Genomic DNA, 19,831 nt, shown 5'->3' with positions numbered 1-19,831 from the left:
CTGAACACTTTTAACTACGTTTTTAAATAACCTATTCATTTTAGTCTTCTGTCAGAAAGATAAATGCAAAGACAGTATGTGGATTTATCCATAAGCTAATTCACATTCATAATGTGACTCACAGGAATTGTTTAAATAAGGTTTTTAAAGTCGCTATGAAATCATAATTGAAGTATTTTGGCTTTTGGATTTTTTTTTCTTCAAAAGTGTTTTTATTTTGTTTTTATTTTTAATGTTTTTTTTTTACTGCATATTTGTCGACAATCCCTTTATATCATATCATGTAAATTATAATTCATTTAAATATGGGTTTCACTCAGGTTTCACTACTCTGAGGCACGCATGAACTCACATGCCCCGCCCACTGCTGTTTCCTGAGCAACAGTCAACATGTCTGGAAGAGAGAGCGGCAGATCCGCTGAAAACTCAGAGAAAATAAAGAGAGGAGAAGAAGCAGATAAAGATAATACTCGGATCAGTGTACGTAAACTAGGCTACATGCATATGGATTTAGTCTAGTTACTCACTGGTGTTTAGACGATTTATAAGCCTATGATAAAATGAGGTAACGTATAGTTAACGTTATGATCTGACTGAAAAAGATGCTAATCTAATTAACTTAGAAAGAAAACATATAACTTAGGCCTACATTGAAACATATTAATATCCACGAACATTTTACATTGTAGCCTATACTAATGCTTAAAAAGTGAATCCAACTTTGAAATCTTGTCAGCTATACATTGTGAAAAAATTGATATTTTCCGTTTACATGGTAATATTTCATGATGGTATGTTTCTTATCCTAATCTCAACATATAATTCACATTAAATCAAATATTACATACAAGTAGCTGTAAATAATGCCCAAGATACTGTCATGAAACCAGAGGCGGACAGTGAAGTATTTTTAGCTTAAAGGGATAGTTCACCCAAAAATGAAAATTTGACATTTATCTGCTTACCCCTAAGGCATCCAAGGTGTAGGTGTCTTTGTTTCTTCAGTAGAACACAAATGGAGATTTTTAACTTCAACCGTTGCTGTGTGTCACTCATAGAATGGATGTCAATGGGGTCTAATTCTATCAGGGTAAAAAAAAACATGCACAGACAACTTCAAATTAATCCATGCGGCTCTTGATGGCACATTATTGTCTTAAGACACGAAACGATCGGTTTGTGCGATAAACCGAACAGTATTTAAATAATTGTTTACCTCAAATACAACACCATGTCCAACAGCACTGAAAGCGCAGCACTTCCGCAAACGCCAGAAGTGCTCTCGCGCTCTTCTTCTTCTTCTTCTTGTTTTACGGCGGATCGCAAACAAATACGTGCATTACCGCCACCTATGTCAGAAATGCTCTCGCGCTCGTATACGTCACTCATTGTTTACTGTATACGAGCGCGAGAGCATTTCTGACATAGGTGGCGGTAATGCACGTATTTGTTTGCGATCCGCCGTAAAACAAGAAGAAGAAGAAGAAGTAGAAGAGCGCGAGAGCACTTCTGGCGTTTGCGGAAGTGCTGCGCTTTCAGTGCTGTTGGACATGGTGTTGAATTTGAGGTAAAGAATTATATAAATACTGTTCGGTTTATCGCACAAACCGATCGTTTCGTGTCTTAAGACATTAATGTGTCGTCACGAGCCGCAGGGATTAATTTGAAGTTGTCTGTGCATGTTTGTTTTACCCTAATAGAACTAGACCCCATTGACATGCATTCTGTGAGTGACACACAGCAACGGTTGAATTTAAAAATCTCCATTTGTGTTCTACTGAAGAAACAAAGACACCTACACCTTGGATGGCCTGGGGGTAAGCAGATAAATGTCCAATTTTCATTTTTGGGTGAACTACACTTTATCACTTTATCAGAGTGTTTCTCTTACGAGAGGTTCTCTCGTATTGCGTAAGTTCCTTACGCATCGGGAAAGTTTTCTTTCTTCGAGATTACTGAAAAACCCAAAATTATCCTTAATTTTATAATATTGTCAACGCAGTGCGGCAGCCTGGCAGACCATAGCAGGCTATTCCAGCGTGCTATTGGCTGCTCTGCTGGCAACTGCAGCAGCCTATCGGTGAGCCCGCGTGACGTGGCGACCAATGAGGGCGCTTCGCGCCCACCTGGCTTCATTTGCCTACAGGTGGGGCGTGGCCACGTGTATATAAGCGGGGCTCACGGGCTGCATATTCGATTTTCTGTTCTTCAGCGAAGCTCTTCGCATCGCTGGATCTGGGACCCGCCGCCGTTGACCGCGCAGCACAGCAAGCTTAGGACAGCGCCTGAAGAAGCCGGCTGCATCTCGCCACCTTCAGCCTTCCGTGCCTGCTCTGCTATCCGGCAGCATTATATCCTTTCATTGCACGTGTTCTCGCCGTTGCGTCACACGTTTCATAAAAGAGCACGAGCGTTTTTATCAAAACGCCTCGTTCCACCTGCGGCTCGTGCCACGTGCAGCTCAGCACCAGAGACCGCCATGTGTCTGCGCTCTCTGTCTGGGCCGTGACCACGCCGCCGCCGCACTCCTCGCGGGCGAATGCCCCGAGTGCGACGAACTCTCTATGTCGACCCTGCGGGCTCGACTCGAGCAGTTTTTTGACGACATCACTCCGCTGTTCCCCCCCTCTGTTCAAGCCGCGCCACCGCGCCGCTTACAAGGGATGGTAGGAATGAACGGTCTCGGAGCGAGCCTCCTCCCCCTCTGTTCAAGACGCGCCACCGCGCCGCTTACAAGGGATGGTAGGAATGAACTGTCTCGGAGCGAGCCTCCTCCCCCTCTGTTCAAGCCGCGCCGCTTACAAGGGATGGTAGAAATGAACGGTCTCGGAGCGAGCCTCCTCCCCCTCTGTTCATGCCGCGCCACCGCGCCGCTTACAAGGGATGGTAGGAATGAACGGTCTCGGAGCGAGCCTCCTCCCCCTCTGTTCAAGCCGCGCCGCTTACAAGGGATGGTAGGAATGAACGGTCTCGGAGCGAGCCTCCTCCCCCTCTGTTCAAGCCGCGCCGCTTACAAGGGATGGTAGGAATGAACGGTCTCGGAGCGAGCCTCCTCCCCCCTCTGTTCATGCCGCGCTAATGAGCCGCTTACAAGGGATGGCAGAAACGGACGGTCCTGCAGCTCTCTTTACGTTACAAGAGAGCTGTTCCACCCTCGCGCACATTTCTCAGTCCCCTCATGAGTTCAGGCGACTGGAATTGTTCATATTGCTGTACACGAGCCTGTTAAGACACGCACGCCAGCAAACAAACGCCGTCATGAGACATGACGCTGACATATGCTCTCCAACGAACCCGCACTTCCCCCTGTTGGACCGCGCAGATTGCGCCGTTCACAAGGAATGAGAGTGCGCACGGTCACGAGCACGTTCAGCGCGCGCCGCACTCACCGGGAAATTAACAGAGGGTGTTTTCGTCCCGCTGTGGCCGGACGAACCGCCATTCTCTAACATTTCTCAGCCCCCTCTCCAGTTCAGGCGGCTGGAAATATTACTATTGCAGTAACGAGCCTGTCTTTTATGCACGCACGACTGCCAACAAGCACGAGGACGTACTGCCATATGCTCGCGCTAACTGAATGCTAATGTGTCCCTCCCGGTAGCACAGTGGCAAAATCAGCGGCAGAAACGCCAGAGACCCGAGTTCGAGCCCAGCTCTCGCGGCAGATAAAAATGTTTTACTGTCCGCTTCCCCGGGCTCGCGGCCAGCTTTTCTTACATACAGAAAGCTAACTCGCACCACGTGGTGCTCGAGTATTTTTGGGCGTCTATACATAAGGAGAGAAAAGACGGTTAAGTCCCGCTGCGGCCGGACCACCGTTAAAACTCTGTTTTCCTGTCAGTCCCCACTCCTGTGGCTAGTGCAGATGTTTTCCACGCAGCCAACGAGCCGGCGAACTCGCCCGCTCGCCTGTTTCCAACTGAAGCCCCTCCAAAGTCCTCCTAGCAGAGGGGGGAAGCGACGGTTAAGTCCCGCCGTGGCCGGACCACCGTCAAAACTCTTCTTCCTGTCAGCCCCCACTCCTGTGGCTGCTGCAGATGGCTCTCACGCAGCCAACGAGCCGGCAAAACTGCCCTCTCGTCTGTCTACAAACGCCGTTTTTACGGCGAACCAGAGAATTCACAAAGTTGCATTTTTCCTGGTTGCACGGCTCACGCCGTATGTGTTTCAAATGCAGTAAACGTGCCCACTTGTCTGTGTTCACCCCTGCACCCAAGCACCACAAATCCCGTGTCTCTCACTCACATAAAGCGGCCACTGGCCGCTCGAGTGCCAAAGTTAGGTCACGTGTCCGCTTATTTGCGCCCACGCCTAATCACCACACGCGCTGTCACACAGCCACCCTTAACCGGTCATGTTCCACGCGTAAGAGTTGTGCCCGCTCAAACGCGCTCACACATTTTCGCGAACATTCTGCCCCCGGCGCCACGCGCCGCGCCACACACCATTTGTTCTCCGCCCAGGGTGGCCGAAACGACGAGTGTAGGGCCGCACACAAGCCACTCCCCGCTCGAAGCGGTAGAGTTACAGTGTGTAGGGTGGCCAGCCATCGCGAGCGATTGGCTGGCCCACAGCACAGAGAGCGCGCGCACTGCGCCCGCCCCTCCTATACAGGCCATCGAACCCGCGAAGCGCGGCGTTCCGAGCCCGGAGGCCGTTCTATCCCGTGTGGCACACGCGAGAGCGTGGGAAGCCATTCCAGGTGTATCAGGATGGGTGCTGAGAACAGTGAAGCACGGCTACACTCTGCAGTTCGCTCGCCGCCCTCCGCGCTTCTGTGCGCGTACGTAGACGAGAGTGAGCGAGGAAGTAGCACATCTACTTCGAGCGGAGATAGCCACACTGCTTTGCAAAGGGGCTATAGAACCGGTTCCCCATTCTATGAGCGAGTCAGGCTTTTACAGCCGATACTTTCTCGTTCCGAAAAGGGATGGGTCGCTCAGACCGATTCTGGATCTGAGGCGTCTGAACAAAGCTCTTATGAAAAGATCGTTCAAGATGCTCACGACCAAGCAGATCCTCGCGCATATTCGCCCGAGAGACTGGCTAATTTCCCTAGACTTGAAAGACGCATACTTTCAAATCAGGATAACGCCGCGTCACAGGCCATTCTTACGATTCGCCTTCGACGGCCAGGCTTATCAATACACCGTCCTGCCATTCGGCCTGTCACTAGCACCCCGTATATTTACGAAGTGCATGGACGCGGCCCTCGCTCCCCTGAGAAGACAGGGTATGCGAGTTTTGAATTATCTGGACGATTGGCTCATCCTGGCACAGTCAGAGGCCGAGCTCCTCGCCCACAGGGCAGTGCTGCTCAGCCATTTGGACGGTCACGGTCAATTGGACCAAGAGCTCATTGGTGCCCGCGCAATCAACCTCATTTCTGGGCTTGAATCTGGACACCGTGGCAATGTCAGCCCGCCTGTCACCCCAACTCGCGCGTCGAGTCCGACGCATGGCTGCGTACTTCCAGCCGGGCAAAATCGCACCTCTCAAAGTTTTTCAGAGGATGCTGGGACGCATGGCCTCAGCTGCAGCAGTGCTCCAGCTGGGCCTAATGCGCATGCGCCCGCCACAACGCTGGTTAAACGCTCGAGTGCCTCACAGAGCCTGGGCGTCCGGGGGCTTCCGGATCAGAGTGACTCAGAGCTGTGTTTCAGCTCTGGAGCCCTGGTTAGTAGCCGACTGGTACCGGCAGGGAGTGACGATGGGAGCCATATCACACCGCAAGGTTATCTCGACGGACGCCTCCACCTCGGGTTGGGGCGCCGTTTTCGAGGGCAAATCGGCTTTCGGCCTCTGGTCGAGCCGGGAAAAACTCCTACACATAAACTGTTTGGAGATGATAGCGGTAGAGAACGCGCTCAAGCAGTTTCTCCCTCTTATACGAGGCCACCACGTATTGGTCCGGTCGGACAATACCACGGTGGTATCCTACGTGAACCGGCAGAGCAGTGTCAGATCCAGTTGTCTGGGCAATCTGACAGAGCGCCTGCTCACGTGGGCACACAGCTCGCTGTGCTCGCTAAGGGCCGCGCACGTACCGGGCCAACTCAACGTGGGCCCGGACAAGCTGTCCAGGGGCCTCATTCTCCCAGGCGAATGGTCCTTGCACAACCAGACAGTCCAGCTGGTATGGCGCCTATTCGGCAGAGCGGAGCTCTACCTCTTTGCAACAAGAGAAAACGCCCGCTGCCCGAAGTTTCTATCCAAAAGCGAGGATGCGCTGTCCCAGCCTTGGCCCAGCCTCCCGCTGTATGCTTTCCCGCCGATTTCCCTATTGCCCCAGGTTATAGCGAAAATCAGGGAGACGCGCCGCCCGGTGCTCCTTGTAGCGCCGCGCTGGGAGAACCAGATTTGGTACCCAGAGCTGGTGAAGCTGTCGCACTCACCCCCGTGGCCAGTTCCGCTGAGAGCAGACCTCCTCTCTCAAGCCGGAGGGTCAGTTTGGCATCCCCATCCAGAGCGATGGTCTCTGCATGTATGGGTGACCAACGGATATCCGTTGACCTGCCCGAAGGGGTTATGAACACGATCTCACACTCTAGAGCCCCCTCGACGAGGCGGTTATATAGTTCTAAGTGGTCGGTGTTTACTGAGTGGTGTGTTTCCAAGGGTTTGGATCCACAGCAATGTGGGGTCCAGCGGGTGCTCTCCTTCCTCCAGGAGCTTTTGGAACTGGGCAGGGCCCCTTCCACGCTCAAAGTGTATGTAGCGGCTATAACAGCGTTCGCTCAGACGACGCTGGGCAGCACGCTAGGAAGGAACGAGCTCATCATCCGTTTCCTCAGAGGAGCCAGACGGATGAATCCCCTGCAGCCCCCATCGGTTCCTATATGGGATCTGGCCTTGGTCCTAGAGGCCTTGAAGGCTCATCCCTTCGAACCGCTTGAAACCGTGGAACCGAGGTTCCTTTCGCTCAAAACCGCGTTCCTGATAGCTCTGGCTTCAGTAAAACGCGTGGGGGATCTACACGCGCTCTCAGTGAGCCCGACGTGTATGGAGTTCGGTCCTAATGACTCCAAGGTCATTCTCAGACCGAGGCATGGTTATGTCCCCAAAGCGATCGGCACTCCCTTCAGGGCGCAGATTATCTCCCTCTCGGCTCTGCCAGCATCCGACGAGGGGGACGGTGGCAATGTCCTCTGCCCTGTCAGGGCATTGAGGGTTTATGTCACACGCTCCGCCGCCTTCAGGCGTTCTGAGCAGCTATTTGTTTCGTTTGGTGGGCGCACTAAAGGTCTCGCCTCCTCGAAACAGACCGTGTCCAGGTGGATAGTGGACGCGATTGCAACAGCATACGCTTCCAAACACCTGCAGTGCCCGCTAGGTGTCAGAGCACACTCCACTAGAGGCATGGCCTCTTCGTGGGCTTGGGCCAGAGGGATTTCCATCCACGATATCTGTATGGCGGCAGGCTGGGCCTCCCCGTCTACGTTCGTGAGATTTTACAATCTGGAAGTTCCTGCCTTACAGGCGAAAGTGTTATCAGTTCAATAGGGCTGTTGGTTCTGCCCAGTGATTCTGCGCAGACATAGCTCACATACTGGTAGTAAGTTCGGTACTAGGCTTATATGAATTTGAAGGAGACCGGCGGTGCCGTTCCCTCATTTACGAGACAAGCTGTTGTGAGTTTGAAGGTGACCGGCGGTGCCGTTACCTCACTCATATAACAAGATATTGTGAATTTGAAGGCGACCGGCGTTGCCGTTCCCTCATTCATGAGACAAGGTGTGGTGAATTTGAAGGAGGCCGGCAGGTGCCGTTCCCTCATTCATGGGACAGGGTGTTGTAACCACCCGTCGTAACCACCCGTCAGTTCAAATGAAGTATCCGTATATACGGTGGCCCGTTTCCTTACCGGCCACCCTGCCCGAGCAGTGTTTTTTTCCCCGGTTCCCCGGGAAACATGTGCGGTATGCGAGGCGCGCACGGCGTTGACAATATGTTCCCGATGCGTAAGGAACTTACGCAATACGAGAGAACCTCTCGTAAGAGAACGATACTCGGTTACTTAACGTAACCTCGGTTCTCTCTAGAGAGGGAACGAGTATTGCGTTCCTTGCCGTGCGCCCTGCGGGCTTTTACGCTTCAGAACTACGAAAACCGAATATGCAGCCCGTGAGCCCCGCTTATATACACGTGGCCACGCCCCACCTGTAGGCAAATGAAGCCAGGTGGGCGCGAAGCGCCCTCATTGGTCGCCACGTCACACGGGCTCACCGATAGGCTGCTGCAGTTGCCAGCAGAGCAGCCAATAGCACGCTGGAATAGCCTGCTATGGAACGCAGGCTGCCGCACTGCGTTCACAATATTACAAAATTAAGGATAATTTTGGGTTTTTCAGTAATCTCGAAGAAAGAAAACTTTCCCGATGCGTAAGGAACTTACGCAATACTCGTTCCCTCTCTAGAGAGAACCGAGGTTACGTTAAGTAACCGAGTATCGTTTTCTTTGGAAAACTTTTACTTCACAACATTCCAAAGCATAATATTGTACTTTTTACTGCACTACGTTTAATATTGAATGTCATTTACTTAATTACATTAAAAATGTAGTACTTTCTTACTTTTATTCAAGTAAAGTTTTACTTGGGTACAAGTAAGAAAGTACAAAATGTTTAATGTAATTAGGTAAAAAAAAAAAAAGTGTTAAGTGAGTTAAGTGCCATGTAAATAGCGAATCCGCCATTGTGCAAGCACGACTGGCTTTAAAGGGAATGGGAGATGAGACTCTGATTGGTTTATTGCACTTTACACCCAAAACACACCCATGACTCATTAAAGGGTTAGTTCATGAAAAATGAAAATAATGTAATTTATTACTCACCCTCATGCCGTTCCACACCCGTAAGACCTCCGTTCATCTTCGGAACACAAATGAAGATATTTTTGTTGAAATCCGATGGCTCAGTGAGGCCTGCATAGCCAGCAATGACATTTCCTCTCTCAAGATCCATTAATGTACTAAAAACATATTTAAATCAGTTCATGTGAGTACAGTGGTTCAATATTAATATTATAAAGCGATGAATACTTTTGGTGCGCCAAAAAAACCTAAATAACAACTTATATAGTGATGGCCGATTTTAAAACACTGCTTAATGAAGCTTCGGAGCGTCATGAATCAGTGTGTTGAATCAAACCGCCAAACTGCTGAAATCACGTGACTTTGGCGCTCCGAACCGCTGATTCGATACGCTCCGAAGCTTCATGAAGCAGTGTTTTGAAATCGGCCATCACTATAAGTCGATATATTGTTTTTTTTTTGCCTCACCAAAAAATATTCTCTTCGCTTTATAATATTAATATTATACCACTGCACTCACATGAACTGATTTAAATAGGTTTTTAGTAATGTCATTGCTGGATATGCAGGCCTCACTGAGCCATCGGATTTCAACAAAAATATCTTCATTTGTGTTCCGAAGATGAACGGAGGTCTTACGGGTGTGGAACGGCATGAGGGTGAGTAATAAATGACATTATTTTCATTTTTGGGTGAACTAACCCTTTAAGAGAATAGGTACAACCCTTTTGGACCATGTGCCTGGTGCACTGACCGTTTTTTCCCGTCGTGAAACTGGCAAAAGTAGAGTCGGACTAAGTGCACCTGTGCCATGTCCTTTAGACCATGCGCTCAGATTGTTAAAATAGCCCCTTAGAGAGCAATATTTTACTTTAGGGCGTGATCCTTGTCTTTTCTTACCGCCGTAGTAAAATTGAAAATGTCCTGGAAAATGATCACTGAAAAAGAGTGGGAACCCTGATAACTCATGGCGTGGTACATTTTCTGATCCTGGTGAAATTTATTATAAGGGTAAGCTGTTTCTTTTTAATTGTAATGAAGTGTATTTTCTATTAATAGTAGCCTATTATCTCATATTCTAGGGCATGAAGATATCTTTTCCTCAGTGGGAACCTCTAAAGCATGACCAAATAAATATCCTCCTCAACCTGCCTGTGGACCAACTGCAGTTGTAAGTGTACTGTAATTATCACAAAAATGAAGCATATGCAAGTGTGTCACAGCTCTTTTGAGCGACAACATCATCATTTGTTACTGTAGTTAGTAAAAAGTAAATATATTTTTGTATCTAACTTCCATATATGATGACTTTCATGATATATTGTATTGTCTTTTTACATATTGTTATATATATTTATATATTGTAACTGTTTTTAGACAGTTTGAGGATATCCTGAATTTCAAAAAGCACCAAACATGTTTGAAAGAAGCTGCACTGTTGGAATATTTTGTCAATGGATTTTGGTGGGCCAAAGAGATGAACTTCACTCCTCAGCAAATCTCATTTATCATGGCACTTTTGCAACAGCTACTTGATGGCATAAAAAGTAAGTGGCGTTCTCTGAAATAATGTTTTTAGTTTGAAATTCAACAGCGATTGTTGCTTTAGGTCTACTATATTTAAAAAAAATCAGCTCTGAATGAGAACATGATGTGAATTCACAAAGCATAGATCTTTTACCTTACATTTACATAACTATTATAGAGAGTGTGTGCAAATAAACACAATGCCTGTTGTATTTTATTCCAGACAAACAGGCATCGTTTACTGATAATTTCAAGGCATTCACCCAAACAGTGCTTGCCACTAGAAAGTCCCCATCAACCGAAGCTAAAGCCAGTTTTTTGTTCAACACAGATCAAATACAAGCCATCACAGATTACTTCAAGACCAGGTTTGTCTCACAATGTCACATCCATCCTTTAATTACACTCCTCCTAAATACACTATGATTATGTTTAAGTGCACGTGTTTAATTGTTGAATATGGATTAGGTCATTCTCAATCCGTCGCAGATTATTAATTAATGCGAGATGCTGCTTTGCCATTAGACAGCCGGCAACAAGCAAACTAGATTCCTTTTATGGCCTTCATAATTAATGCTATGCATAATTCATACAGCAACGGATTGTGAAGCATGCAGACTACAGTGGTGAATAACGAGCTGCAAGGATATCATCTGTCTTTTAGAAAGCAAAAAGTGCAATGGAAGAAACACTGAATCACAGTGCTGAAAAATGACATGCAATATGTGTATTATAGCTGAGCACGATCGATTTCTCTGCTTACCTGTTCATTTAAAATATAAATGTTTTTCTGTTTTTAAAAGAGTTATTATTCATAGTACCGGTACATCATCTGAATTTTAATGCAGTGTTGCAATTCGAGACATAATCATGGCAATACGAGTTGGGATTATTGTCAAACACCTAAGCATTGCATCATTACAAACTGCTGGCACATCAAGGGTTTGAATATTGTCAACAGTTGTGTCAATATGCATATGTCTTCTCATGCACGCTTCTCTATGTGTATACCTCAAACAGTTTTTTCCAGCACTACCGACTATATGAATTACTGTTCAATCATAGAAGAGAGGAGCAACTCCTGAAAATAGAGGTAAGATATATGTAAAATCATTTAAAAGTTCATTATTCACTCACTCATATGTCATTGCTATTCTAAATGTGTCAATGGGTTACACCAACTTTTGTGTCAGGGATGTCATTGTGCATATTCAAGTGAGATTTGATAGCCACGGCAGAAGGGAACGTTCAGTGGGATTTTCAGTAAATGTTAAAATGTCGCTTTGGATAAAAGCATCTGCTAAATGCATAAATGTAAATGTAAACTTAAATTTTATCTGTTCCTCGCACAAGGCTTGGAATGTGTCGCTCAAGTTGTTTTTAACTACTTTTTTGATACAGGGTACTGTTCATGTCCATACATGTCTCATCCAGCCCGTTATCTTCCATTGTGGGAAACATTTAAGAGTAAGGCTGAATTTCCTGATAACATAAGAATTTTCACAAGACAGCATTTATACACTAAAACAATAAACCCACTAATCTGGTGAGAAGATCTTAAAGAAAGAGCATATAGGACACAGAACCTTCTCTGCAAACTTGCCCAAACTTCTTTCCTTGCCCATATGAGCCCCCCCTCTCCCTACTTCCTCTCCTTTCCCCCTGATAGCTACAGAACAAGTGAATGTTCAGTGGGACTTTCAGTAAACTATTCCTGTGTTGTAAGTCGCTTTGGATAAATGCATACATGTAAACATAAACGTAAATTTCGCCTTTTCCTTGCACAGAGCTTGGAATATATATCGCACAAGTTGTATGGACTATTTTATGATAGTTTTATCAGGGGCGTATCCTCCGAGTAGGCAATGGAGGCAGTGTCTGGATGAGAAAATAATGAATATTACAATAATAAAACATCGCAAATATTACAAAATGTGACACAGTGTGTAATATTTATGAGGATCTATTGACAGAAATGCAATATAATATACATAACTATGTTTTCAGTGGTGTATAAAGACCTTACATAATGAACCGATATGTTTTTATTACCTTAGAATTAGCCATTTCTGTCTACAGACACCACGGTTCCCCTTACAGTGAAGTCGCCATTTTGCGACGCCATGTTTCTACAGTAGCCCTAAACGGACAAACTGCTCTACAGAGCGCTAGCTACTCTCTGCTGTCTCAGACGATGACATTTTTGTCCTGTGTCGGCCACCATAGCTTCTCTGTGCTTCGAAAGGGAGGGGTGAGCGGTGGACGGTTGCATTTCCCAACCTCACCACTAGATGCCGCTAAAATGTACACGGTGCACCTGTGTAAACAGTGTAAAATTCTCTCGTTTTTATAAAGTAACAGTGTCCAACAGTGACACCCACAGGTGAAGTCCCCATTGACTTAAAACAGACAACCTAAAGCGTGCAGTGAGTTTAGTGTGTGTTAATTGAGTATGAATGGGGGAAAGTCACGTGAGAGGAGGCAATGTCTCCATCGCGCTAGGACTGGATATGATCGGTTATGATTGGATATGATTGATTTGTGCGATAAATCCCGCCTCTTGTTTTCGTGCGCGTTCTGGAATCGGCCTGAATGAAGATGCTGTTAATGGGAAGACATTTAGATATCACCGCATTATGTCACGTCAATTCAAATTTACATTTGATATATATATATATATATATATATATATATATATATATATATATATATATATATATATATATATATATATATATATATATATATATATTTAAAAAAATGTGAGGACTTTGCCTCCTAATTTTAAAACACCACCGCACACCACTGAGTTTTATGATACTTTCTGTCATTTTCGAAGCATGACAGTCCCTGGTTGCTATTCACTTTCATTATTTTGAACATTCCTCTACTTTTTTTTTTAATCCTGTATCCCATTCATCCTGCGTCTCGCTCTTTCGTGGATTACACAACACAGCACAGTATGACAGAAGATTTAAAAATGCATATTGCAGCCGCCTTCATGCCCTTTGCCTGTGAGAATTATCCTTTAATTAAGTATTCTGCTCAGTTCTGTTTGTTGGCCCAACGCTGCGGTCTGAACAATGCATCATTGAATCGATTTTCTGTATAGGAGCTAATTATTATGAACCAGTGGACTTGCCTGATGTGGACAATCTTACCTGGCAGGAGTTTAAAATTTGCCTATCCAGTAGGGATGTAACGATTCACTCAACTCACGATACTGGTTTCACAATATGATTTTCTCACGATTTTTTTAACAAAAAGGTGATTTAAGACAAATTGTGTCCTTTTTATTTCTAAGACAAAATGCTGCACATCTCTTTATAAAATTTAAATATGTTTTGTCAAATACTAACACTACACTGACATTTTAAAACAAATTCCAAAAAAGTCCCTCCAAGGAGATGGTGTTTTTTTAGGAGGTGGTTGTTTCAGCTCAGTCTGTCTGTTGCAGGGGGTGGACACTGTCCCCTTCTTCACCCTCATTCTGCACAGAGGAATAGCAGAAATAAAAAGACTAATTCAAATGAGTGCATAACAGTGACAGGGGTTTCACATTGTTATGAAGGCAAGAGTTTAATATTTCTTATAACTTATAATCATTACACTTGCTAGAGTTAGAAAAACAACACATTTTGAAAAAATATGCCATAATAATCAGCAAATTATGTGCACATTTAGAGAAAGCGATTGTAAAATAAATACACCTGGTTCTGCAACAGCACAGCTCCTACAGTCTGTGGAATAAATCCTTGCACTTGTCTTTCTCTTGATGCAGAGCCTGCTGCATAAAACAGCCTCATATCTTTGAAAACACAGATGCACCTTTGTGATCTCCATGGCTCTTGCACTCTTTCGCCACGAGTGGGGCTGCAAATCCGCCGGTCATTGTGGTTTAGCCTATTAATATATTTTTACATGCAGATGGAAGTGACTGGAGTTTCTCACTGTGGTGATTATTAGTATTTGGAAAGTCAAAATGCCGCCACACCGATTAGAATGAGTCAAGATCTACGCACTTGTCGTCGCCATGTTTGCTACTGTTTGACAGTGCATGCACACTGGCGCGGAGCAGAGCGAGCGTCTTCAATTCATTCCTATGGAAGTTGAGCTTGACGCTCACGCGCGCTCACAAGCTCAATGTCCATAGGGATGAACTGAAAACGCTCGCTCTGCTTTGCGCAAGTGTGCGCGTACTAGAGGGCTGCATTGGGATTGAGTCCCGCCGGGTCCCGCGGGACCCAACGTAAATCTCGCGGGAGCGGGCGGTTTGAATTTTGCTGCGGGCGGGAATGGGCGGCTAAAAAAAACACTGCGGGAATCGGCGGGATAGGGAGGTTGCCTAACGACATGATGGAGAAGATGTCAATAGATGATGTAGAAAAGAACCTCAAACGAGGTATTTACAGCACAAAAGCTAAGCAAGGAACACCAAAATGACTGTTTGGTGTTTTTGACAAACAATACATAGAAGTTTAGTGAGTGGAAATGGATTGTTTCTAAATGTCCGTTTGCTATTTTGTGTTCACATTACGTTCTGTTGAAGCATGTTTTCTCAGGTTTCCTTTCAGTCGGTCACGTTCGACGGAATTGGGATCTGTTTTTTGTTTCTCAATCTGGTTTTCTGTTTTGCAAAGCAGTCTATTTTTATGTGCAAAGTTTTTGATAAAAACGAAATTATATTTGAATGTATTTGTCTTTTTTTTTTTTTTACATGCAGGCCAGGGAAACGAAACAAACAACCCCACGAATCTCTTTAATAATATCAATACAAATACGTGTTTTTTTCCCCCTGCGGGACGGGAGAAGACACAAAATCAATGCATCTCTATTATTGTGCGGGAATAAATTCTCAGAGCTTTGCGGGTGCGGGCGGGAGTGGACATACATATTGCGGGAGCGGGCGGGAGTGTAACACATACGTTGCGGGAGCGGGCGGTAATGGTCAGAAATTCGGCGGGTGCGGGCGGGAGCGGGATGAAGAAAACAGTCCCGCGCAGGGCTCTAGCGCGTACCATCCCTAACGCTAGCTACAACTTGCTTGTTGCTATTGTGCCTGTAAAGCGAGGTCACAGTAAACAGTAAGGCCGTGTGTTGACCAAAGTGTTTTAGCCAGCTATGAAATGCTAGGCGCTCTGCTGAACCCAGCAGGCACACAACATCATAAGACGTTGATATTTGGTTACATTTTGGTTGTGACGTCAGGTGACCAAAATTCAATGTCAGCTCAACGTCTAATACCAACGTTAATTTGACGTCCAATACCAACGTCAGCTGTTGTTGATATTTAGTTGTTTTTAGGTTGTGTTGTAAAGTAACCAAAATCCAACATCGAGCCGACGTCTCAAGCCAACATCATATTGACATCAGATTCAAACATCATTAGATGTTGATCCTTTGTTGGTTTTAGGTTGTGGTATTAACTAACCAAAATCTAACGTTAAGCCAACGTCTCAAGCCAACATCATATTGACGTCAGATTCTAACATCATTAGACGTTGATATTTTATTAGTTTTAGGTTGTGAAACTCTAACATGAAACAGGAAACTCTAACATCATTAGACGCTGATATTTTGTTGGTTTTAACACATTTGTCTCATATCAGTGTTTTCCCTTCCAGGGGGGTGGTAGACCTCCCGAAACTACTAGTGTCGAGGAGCGGGCGTGTTACGGATACGTGGTGTTGTCAGACGCGGCACGCAGTAGGCGGATGTTATTGGTGCATTTCTACAGTGAGCTGAAATGACAAGAGTGCACATTTGGTAAATAAATATAAAACAACATTTATTCATCACACAACTATTTACAACACAACCAAGGAGGCTTTGCTTGAGTTGTTTCTCCGGATTGTGTTGTTTTTAAGAGAAAAAAACCTAATTTTGTCTGTTTAGTATTGTCACCTTTTCCATTCTACATGGAGCTCACGCGTCCGTAGTTTTTTTATTTTTTATATAAGGATTTTTTACTACTTGCCCTGCCAAAATTTTCACTGGCCCCACTACAAAAAAAAAAAGTAATAAATAAAATAAAATAAGCCCAGTATTATTTTTGTTGTTTTTGATCCATGTAACCTTAATAAATAAGATTATGACTCCAAAAACTACTAGCCTAACTAATGTATACTTTAAATATTGTAATCAGTAATAATCAGTAATATTACAATCAGTAATAAAATAAGAACAAATAATCAAATTACGAGCAACAGCACAAATCAATACAGCAGAACAAACATACAAATGATGTAGGCTAATATAGGTCTAAACTAGATTTTCAGGTACACAAATAGTAATCAAATGTAAAATATAACTGCATAGTCTGCATTAAATTATATATCACTGCATATAGATGAACCCTTATTAAAAGTTATTCCGTCAAGAGTCGTGAGTGATTTTTTTTTTTCTGTCTTTTGTTATCTCTACGATATTTTCCACTTTCCATGTTATACGGTAGGGGGTGCTATTACACATCTCCTGAACGAGTACAGCATCTCTTGATTAAAACAGGCGAAGAAGAAGAAGCAGAAACGACAACGATTACAGACTGGTGATATCACTGAATTCATAGTGTGAAATATCCTAAACCATTGCTTTTGGTTCCATCTAATAATTGCTCAGTCAGTTGTTTGTCTTTTTTGTGTACATATTCACAACAGACCTAAGTAAATGTTTAGAGATTTTTGACTATGATACGGAATATCCGCGGAAGTGTTACTAGTATCTCATTTCACAGATAGTTTGTTTCTGTATTGTTTCTATATAAAAATGGCGATACAATGTTAAGTATTTGCTCTGGCTCTTGTTTTAAATTATTTTGTCCCGCCTCTCCTCCACTGTGATTGGACAGCTGGGTATAAAGTGACAGTGATGAGCACTGCATTTTACTCAAAGTTGAACATTCTTCAGCTCTCGGCAACCAGTAAAAAACGCTGAGTGCTCAGTGAGTGTGAATAAAAACGTGGCGCTCCTATTGAAAACATTTAGAAAAATGCGTCAGATTTAGGGCTGGACGATTAATCAAAAACTAATCGAAACCGAAATTTAGAAGCTCTAACCGACGTAATTCTCGGCGGTTTTAGTCACGTGACTCCGCCCCGTCAGTCACATCAAGTGCAGTTTGCAGGCACACGGAAAGATGCAGGAGCAGTTATCTTTGTTTATAGATGCTCAGAATTACTATGGTAATTGCATGTTTTACACAGTTTATACAGGTAAGTTAATCGCCGTTCTTATATGCGCTGATACACACACAGAGACGGCGCGCGCAAGCCCCGAAGCCAGATCACTTTCACTTGCGTCCTCATTAAGTTTGTCAATTAAATGAGTTTAAAGGCTTGCCAGTTTGAACATTAAAGCGATTGTGCACTATTCAAGAACAACGTTCTGGAAAACATCTCCGTTCAAGGCTCATGAGCTTTTTTCTGTGACACAGAGAACTGAGCCGTGTCGGGTCTCTGACAACACACGCGTCCTGAAGCCAGATCACGTTCACTTGCATCCTCACAAAGCTTTGTCAGTTGTGTGCCTGCCAGTTTGAACATTGAAGCGTTTTTAGTCCATCAGATGTATATTATGTTGAACTAATGCTTGATATATTGTGACACACGAACACTAACAGACAGTAGCTCGCACATCACGTGAAGGTCGCACACAGAGGAGCACAGAAACTCATTGTCAACGATGCCCTGTGATTTATCACTATAGTAGCTTATAAACTCAACTGTTATAGCGCATATTTTAATACCTTTGAAGTAAACCACAGCTTCATAATTAATAGAGACCGTATGACTAATTCACACACACAATCACTCTCTCGTTAATGCATTCAAATAAATCTAATGTAGGCCTACTGTGCTAATTCATCTGTATCTGATGTACAACAAACTGAAATCTGCCCCATAGACAATAACTGCTGAAAGTGAATTTCAAGTTTCCTTCAAGTATTTTAAAATCACAAAGAAATGCACTTTTTCATTAGAAGAAAATATTTACAGTACAAACCTTATCAGTGAACTATGAGGGTAAAAAAAGGAAAGCAAAAACAAAACAAAAAAAAAGAGCAAAATATTCGTTCATTAATCGTAATCGAGGTAAAATGTTTATTTATTCAAGATTTTTTATTTTTGGTCAAATTATTACAGCCCTAGGCTGACGCATGAAAAAACACTTTGGACACATGGCCTAAATGCCACTGCTGTTTAAAACATGTATTGTGATTCGTTAAACATTGCAATCGACTTGAATTGTCACATATTTTTATCGATTTTTCAACCGGCTTGGAGTGAATCATTAGATCCCTATACTATCCCTACTTGCCCTAGACTAGTGGTTCTCAACCTTTTTCTCCAAGGTCCCCCTCCTCTTCGAATTAATACGGCAAGCCCCAAACCTTTATTAATCACAAAAACATTTGTATTCTAGTGTAATTGCTTTTCAACACCATGTTATTATTTTTAACTAAATAAATTCTTTGAAAAAGTGTCACTGCAGACATCTCAATCTTTTGTGTATTACACTACATAGTGCAGCATGACAATAACAATATATTTTTCATTTTTAGTTGAACTAGAGTATTCCTTCAATCATTAGACGTCTCTTATTTAAAAAAAAATCTGCTTTCATATATTTTTACAGACAAAATGCTGCAAAGTGGCCCAAACTTGTCAAAAGTCACGAAGTGGTTATGTGATACTTATTAAAGAGAGTCAGAAAGCCATAAAAACAGAGGTTGACCTTTCATGTTTCTTTCATTTGATAATCAAATTGCAAATCAAATTGTTATCAGTCACACTGGATTACAGCTGCTCACAGAATAGAAACTGAAGCCTCGTTCATAATGACAGCAATTAAATCACAGGAGTCTCTGTGCTGTTGGTTGCTAATTGGCATTCCTACTGATCCAACTGTATCAGATGAATCACCGTCCAACAGCATTATGTTGTCGCTCGTCGTCTAAAATCACAATTTTTTATTGAAAATAAAAGGCTTCATATCACTTAGGCGCTACACATTTTTAGTTTGAAAGTTTTTTTAGGCCACAAAAAACTTTGCTTCAACACGACAGTGATGCGAAATCAACATACAGTTGTTGTTGAAAGTTTGTGAACCCCTTGCAGAATCTGTGAATAATTTTAACAAAATAAGAGGGATCATAAAACAAGATGTCCAATTTTTTCTTATTTTGTTTAAATATCAATTATTTTCATTTAGTACTGCCCTTCAGAAGCAACAGAAGATACTTACATGTTTCCCGGAAGACAAAATAAGTAAAATTTACCTTGATCTTCAAATTAATGCATTTTGTTTCCTTCTGGAGCTGGTTTTGAACCCTTTTTTAAAGGTATAGTTCACCCCAAAATGAAAATTTTATGTTTATCTGCTTACCCCCAGGGAATCCAAGATATAGGGGACTTTGTTTTTTCAGTAGAACACAAATTAAGATTTTTAACTCCAACCGTTTCAGTCTGTCAGTCGTATAATGCATGTGTATGGT

At 43.8% G+C, this 19,831-nt stretch overlaps 1 protein-coding gene across 1 annotated transcript in view; it reads left to right on the top strand.

Moving 5' to 3' along the window:
• Nucleotides 1–19,831, top strand: part of cabcoco1 (ciliary associated calcium binding coiled-coil 1) — a 45,272-nt gene that overhangs the window by 313 nt on the left and 25,128 nt on the right. The window contains exons 2-6 of the mRNA XM_079801325.1: nt 321–480; nt 9,894–9,982; nt 10,189–10,358; nt 10,562–10,706; nt 11,359–11,431. Coding sequence (XP_079657451.1) covers nt 391–480; nt 9,894–9,982; nt 10,189–10,358; nt 10,562–10,706; nt 11,359–11,431 — 567 coding nt within the window. The 5' untranslated portion in view covers nt 321–390. The remainder of the gene's footprint in view (nt 1–320; nt 481–9,893; nt 9,983–10,188; nt 10,359–10,561; nt 10,707–11,358; nt 11,432–19,831) is intronic.

Source organism: Gobio gobio, assembly GCF_949357685.1.
Source record: "Gobio gobio genome assembly, chromosome: 20".
NCBI classification, from domain to species: domain Eukaryota; kingdom Metazoa; phylum Chordata; class Actinopteri; order Cypriniformes; family Gobionidae; genus Gobio; species Gobio gobio.
The sequence above is the reverse complement of the archived record's forward strand: the minus strand, read 5'-3'. Positions and strand labels throughout refer to the sequence as shown.